Source organism: Atractosteus spatula, chromosome 1 (genome assembly GCF_055471065.1).
Source record: "Atractosteus spatula isolate fAtrSpa1 chromosome 1, fAtrSpa1.hap1, whole genome shotgun sequence".
In the NCBI taxonomy this organism is placed as follows: Eukaryota; Metazoa; Chordata; class Actinopteri; order Semionotiformes; family Lepisosteidae; genus Atractosteus; species Atractosteus spatula.
This window is the reverse complement of record NC_142706.1, coordinates 6925892-6932563: the sequence shown is the minus strand read 5'-3', so window position 1 is coordinate 6932563 and position 6672 is coordinate 6925892. Positions and strand designations below refer to the sequence as shown.

General features: G+C 36.0%; 1 protein-coding gene across 1 annotated transcript; it reads right to left on the bottom strand.

Moving 5' to 3' along the window:
* Positions 1 to 2734: 2734 nt before the first annotated feature.
* LOC148840542 (cyclin-dependent kinase 4 inhibitor B-like) lies at positions 2735 to 6264 on the bottom strand. Its single transcript, XM_088919926.1, has 2 exons — positions 5879 to 6264; positions 2735 to 3857 (listed from the first exon to the last, which is right to left on the bottom strand). The coding sequence occupies exons 1-2, from the start codon at positions 5999 to 6001 to the stop codon at positions 3609 to 3611; spliced, it is 372 nt and encodes a 123-aa protein (XP_088776052.1). The 5' UTR covers positions 6002 to 6264; the 3' UTR covers positions 2735 to 3608.
* Positions 6265 to 6672: the final 408 nt, after the last annotated feature.

Here is a 6672-nt window from a genome sequence, read left to right as displayed (position 1 = left end):
CTTGTAATGTTTCAGATGTTCTTATGCATGAACCTTGAATCTATACAGTTTAAAATATCGATTGCTGAAAGATGGTATAGCTCGTGAAGAAACCACGGTATAACTAGACATCTTTAGTCCCAGGAAAAAACGAAAATGAAATCGACCGAGGTACTGTACCTGCTCCTACCTCGTCTTTACTGAGAACGCCTTTGAAGAAAGGTGTGAGGACACTGTCAAAGTGCCATCCTAATACAGTAGGTGCCTGCAACATTTGTAGTCCAAAATAACTTTCCCCGTTTTCTTTTAATGTGGAGAACGATTGACTACTTTTGTATGAAATGTACAGTAAACCTTTATTAAAAATCCACCATGGCTTACGATTTTAAAAAGCCTCCTAGCTCTGGGGTATTGGATTTTGTTGCGGTTCTGAGATTGTGCTAACTTTATTGTGAAATGTGACCAACTCCCGATTTCATTGAGCAATGTTAAAATAATTTACCGCAACTGCCTCGCGTTTTAAGCACAAGGTTTCGCCTCTTGGTTTGAATTTGCTTACGCGATGAGATGAGATGTCACCCTATCGTGAGTAATATCAGGAATATGATCTTCATCAAGCATAACAACTGATTTTATGCATCGAGACGTTTTTGAAGCGCATTGGGTAACTGAAAGCCCCTCTCTTTTGGTGTTGTATGCTCTGTGTCTGGTTATCTGGACACTTGTTTTCAGCACTACTGAAAATATGCCAGGTTTTAAAATACGAAAATGCTTCTTTTCCTAATATACCGACTACAATTTTCACTAGTTCAGCTACTAGTATTGCCTTTATTGTATTTATTATACACAGATAGGTGAGGGATATTCTATAACAAAGGAAAAAGAGGAACCTGCTACATATTCATTCGTTTACTCTATCATTCGTATCTACAAATGAATCGAACCCCCCCTCCCAGTTTCTCTCAGTGGTTGACGTCACAAAAAGTCACGAGTTAGTGACAGTACCTATTAACCCTCAGTATCTATTGCGCAGTTATTTTTAGTAAAATTATGGAATCAAATGGCATATCTGTTTTATTTCCATCTGTTCAATAGCCTGTGTCAACTCCAAATAAAGGAGCAACATTTAAATACGAGTCTGAAACTGGTTTGACCTGGATTTTCCATCACCGCAAGCATGAAACACCGTAGTCCAAAAGTGGTGTCGCGACTGGCATTCTGTGATATAACACGTCAGAACACAATGAACACTATTGGGGATTGTTCGTTTGCTTGTTAATTAGTAATGTATCTACCTAGAAAATTATCATTAGACACGTCGGCGATTAAAAAAATACAATATCTGTATTTGATTCCTTGAAATCTAAATACATCAACATAAAAGGTTTGTGATCCTAAAAGTGACCAGAAAATCACAAAAAATCCTGTTTGCTTTTAATGCAAAAAATTGGTGTCCTTTCCAGCTGGTTGGCAAACGGAGCATCACACCTGAACAGCAGAGTTAAAGTGGCATAGCCCTATGAACGACTGTGCGATTAATCACGCCGTTATGCTGTTAACTTCCTATACAAATAATGCTGGTGGTCAAATCTTTTAAATTAAAATATGTACATTTAGTATTTCTCAGATACATGCTGACCCCTTTGGTGGTTTCCACAATTTGGTTACCTCTTCATAACGACGAGTTACTTTCGTATCTCCGGTTATGCTAACCGGGAATTCAGAGCCACATAAATGCTCTCAAGAGAAGACGGGAGAAGTGCCGTTAGCGGATTATGATTTTCACTCTTGAAAGAGGAACAGTCTACAAAGGATTAGATATCAAGATTTAAAAAAACAAAACAAACAACAATATCCAATTCAAAAGAATTAACGACCAGATTCGCGTCATCATTCTGGACACGATCCCACTGTGACTGCGAGTATTTTTCCTTCATATTCTCAAAAGTTAATCACAAAACCAAAGCTTTTGTAATACACTCCGTTCAAAACATGAATAAAAAAGTAACAGCTGACAGGATTCTTTGCCTGTGCAATTGGACCCGAAGACTTAAAAAAACAACTTCCGTATTATTTTTGAATCACGCAAATGAAAAGGTATCGTGTGATATGAATACCAAGTAGAGAACCACCTGACCAAAACTTTTTGTCTTTCGTTTGACAGTGAGTGTTGTTGTCCGACCTGTCCGACCAGGAATAGACGTCTTCCCGATAACGGCTGGATCTATTTATTTCTATTCTGTTCTTGAAGGGTATTGGGTATAGGTATTAAAATCAGACCATTTTTTCCCGACTCTGCATCACTAGATTAGAATTATAGTGATGGCAGTGACATTCTTTATCAATTTTGATGTGTGTGCATTTAAAAAAAATCATGGATTTTCACGAAAACCACGAAAATCACCCCTGTCTAAATTGAGTTGATCCACCCGGGGTCTTTTCTAAAACTGGATAGCATGAACTATGAATCAGTAAGAAAAGTACTTAATGTTTCCATTTGTTAGCTGATTAACAGTTTTCTATAATACTCAGCACAGGAAAGGAAATTAAACGTAACTACTAAAAGTAATCAATTTTCAAATGCCGCAAGTCTTATATAATATGAAGAGAGAAGGTTACCAATGAGAATAAGACGATAAGACGGTCTCTTTCCGTTACAGTTCATTACTGAATGGCAGTTTAAAATAATGGGTCTTTTCATTATTTTGTACCGGTTGACCAAAACTACGCTAATAATGAGCCATCTTCAAATCAATCGATTCTTATCAGTATTTTATTTTCATATAAATATCAAATTATTTAATAATGATGAAATATTAAATATGCATTGTTGAAATATGTTGGAAATTTCACAAAACGGAAACACCTAGTATTCCGAAACCTAAAAATAACCACAGACAGTTTTTATATTACTTTACACAGCACAATTTCTTCACACACAAAACATGAATTCTAAACAACTTGCAAATTCAAATTTGAATATTTATAAAAAACAATCGAATGGTTTTACAACGCGTCTTGGAGCAAGCCAAAGCTTATTTTGTGAAATAAATGCTATTTAATTTTTCTTATTTCCATCAGTGTAAGTCGGCTCCAGCAGTTTATAATATACTTCATATCAACGCATAAAAAAACTTTGAAACGCTATTTTTTAGTTCCTACTTTGAAAACTATTTACTAGCTATTTACGTCTACTGAATGATAACTACTGTATTTGGAACATAATTTAAAATATAAATATTTATATTTATATAATGTGCAATATATGTAAAATACAAACTTAACTATCTTCATTACTGGAGTAACGGGCTCACAGGAATTACAAAGCCTTTCAAGGTACAGTAGCTAAAATAATTGAACAATCCGTGCACTTCAAAAAATCAATCCAACATAAACTTAATAAAGAGTAAGAAATTGCCTTGAAAACATTAGAACAAATTTTAAAAAGTCTGGACTGTGCGGAGGTCCATAGATCTTTTTTAAACGAGAGAAAAAAAAACACCACAGCGTATAAAATATACTGTAATCTTATAATCATACATAAAACAATACTTCGACGCTTCTTTGCAGTTTTGTTTTCTAAAACCTAAAACCTTAAATTATAAATTAAATGTAAGTGATCGTGAAATTTACAGCTCTAAAAACGCTACGACGTCTTTGTGTCCATTTTCTCTGGCAAGATCAATGGGTAGCCGGTTGTTGTTATCCTTCACATCTCTGTCGGCGTTGTACTGGACTAACACCCTGACCGTGCACAGGAAGCCCTCTCTGGCCGCGTCGTGTAGCGGGGTGCTGAACGTGCTGCAGTCAGAGACGTTCGGGTCCGCTCCGTGAGACAGCAGCAGCTCCGCCACCATCGGGTTCCCCATCATCATAACCTGCACGGTGGTCAAACATAGTGAAGAATAATTTGAGTGACTTTTTTTTTTTTTACTGTCACTCAGAACGGTAAATGTTGCGGCAACAACAATAACGTTTGAAAATACGTTAGATTTCTGTGTCCAAACCGGCAGGAAAAAATGACTGCAAACAAGTTAATTGGCAATGCTTTTTGTGACAAAGTAAAAAAAAAAAGCACAACAAAATACACTTTGCATAAACCCTGCGATTAGAGCATATTTTTGTCTGCTGACTTTAACGTATAAACTTATCACACATTTGTGTTTTAGATACCAGATTTTGTAAATTACACACTGGTAATACAACGTGAAAAAATAGTAGATTCCTTAACATTTTATAAATCGTCTAATGACATTTTTCGATTCTTTATGTACTCACTTAAGAGTAAGGTACTCCATGAGGAAAAAATGAGAAATCGTTTAACTTCATTTTAAGAATAAGTCTAAACTTAATTTCCAATAGGCTAATGTCTTAGACTTGATAAAACAACAACGGGTTGTTTCTATTTGAACAACAATTTTTAATACTCAGTACCTAGTATATGCTAGTATAAGCTAATACAGATCTGTCTGTAGTTTACGTTAAAGAAGCCACTAATTTCTGAAAAAGTGAGTAAATATTACGACTGTTATTTTGTTTAAATAAAAAAAACGTTTACCTGCACTTCAAGACAATAATCTAGCCCTGTAATAAATGTTCAACAATTAAGTTGATTTATTATCTTGGTGCTTGTTCATTCTGCTCGCTGCTCTTAGAGATACTAATACCCGTTATGTTTTTAAGTATATTTACTGCTTTCGATAGAAAGTAGTGTACTGTATTTTCATATCTGCGCTACAGGTTGTTGGCTATCGATTAGTCACGTGTGAATTTACGATGAAGGACAAAAAATGTATGGGTTAAACATTTTCTAATAAATTGATTGTGACCACAAACAATAAATTGGTTGCTTCTCATTTTCAAAACATAAAACGTAAATACTTGTGTACTATATATGGAATCTTTCAATAATATTTCCCATTAATTTTTAAATAAATACATACAGTACTGTATATACCCGAGCAGGCGTAAACAAATGGAATTAATGAACAGTGAAAACTTGAACAGAATGAGACATGCTGTGGTTTTCCAAATGCAATAATTTTAATTACTAGAAAAGACATATTTTGAAAAATATGTCTAAATGTAAAATATTAAGAAGGATGTATCCTGTTTCCAACTACAAATTTGCTACGCAAGATATCTGGATGGTAATAAAGTGAAGTCAGTTACATATAAAGACGTTTGCTTTTAATCCGAGACTGCTCCCATTTAAAAAAAAAACCCGAAACACTTAACGATAATGTTAATACTCATCATTTCTAATAAGGTTAAAAATGTCAAAACCTAACAATTAAATTAACTTGAAAATTCTCATTATATTGGCCTTAGAAAATTAACCATTTTAGAGAAGACATTTCTGTGTTAATTTTCCTAATTTAAGAAATCTCAGTTGATGAATGTCGTATTGGTTGCCTGTTTTCATAAAAGGATTTAAAATCTTCGGTGTAAGATTTTTTCCCCCAAAGAGTTTAAACAGTACGTCCACATACTGTAAACTGTCATTTTACTGAAGACTAGAAAACTATACGCACACATATACGCTATGGATTATTGCATATGACATATACTATACTATAATTACTATATACTATATATACTATAATTTGCATTTTATTATTTTTTAAAACGTCAGTAGAGGCGTATTTCTATTAAAACCTTAGAGAACATAGGCCTATGGTCCTTATTAGCATACATGAATTTTGAAAAACAAATAAGCGTCATGTTCTGTCATGACAGGCGTCGTTTTTCTTATATCTATACCTGCCTCACATAAATGACCTCCTTATCCCACGCAACAACTACCAATACGCTATTTAATCTATAATTTCCGAATACAAGTTAACCTCCACAGCAGGCTGAAAATGTAATTTATTCAGTTCAGCCTATTATGACCTACCTGAAGAGGGGTCCGACCAAAGGCGTTAACATCATTGGGATCGATGCCGGCTTTCAGTAATTCTTCGACCAGAATAGTGTTGCCAGTGGCTGCGGCAGATGACAAGATATCTCCAGAGCTCATGGTGAACAAAAAAAAAATCGCGCAAGTCCTTTTTTCCAGAACCGGTACTAAAACTGATACTTCATTTGACAGGTCGTAGTTTCGCAAAGTGCATCGCGATGTAAAAACGCCTGAAGCAAATCCCGCATGAACGTCCAGTATTTCCGTTTCTGCTAGTGTCAGGTCTACAGATCATTTGCCATTAAACTGGCATCGTCGGGATTTCTTGTAGTGTCGCCACGGAGTTAAGAGGTATTTGTTCTGACTTGTCTTGTTTGAACTGCAGACGAGAGCTGCCAAACTCCTCCTATTGACAGTATCACTGCGCACGCCCGATGTCAAGTACACCAGGAAGAGGAAGGCCGGCTGATGGGGTTTTTTTTCCCCTTCATCATCCAATAATAAAGCCTCGTTCGACAAGAAACGGCATCTCTGGAAAGCAAAAGGTTGGCGGTTAAAAGAGAATGTTGTCCCATCCATGACGTACCGGGCAACAGGACAGACCGTGTAGCTCGGTACATTTTATTTGACCGAGCCGCCGCCTCCTTCAGCTCGGACACAGTTACACAGTTACACAGTACAGGGATACAGCTAGTCCCTTGATAGTACAGAGCATGCAGTACAGACATATTTCATGCAAGGCAACTGGACACGACCGCGTTACGCTCATCGCTCCCATGCCTGCGCTGTGA

What these genes read in the sequence shown, in the direction of transcription:
- LOC148840542 (XM_088919926.1), bottom strand. Translation starts at nt 6,001, where the DNA reads ATGAGCTCTGGAGATATCTTGTCATCTGCCGCAGCCACTGGCAACACT. An exon ending in TTGGTCGGACCCCTCTTCAG is followed by an intron (nt 3,858 to 5,878) that starts GTAGGTCATAAT and finishes ACCACCGTGCAG; the next exon opens with GTTATGATGATGGGGAACCC.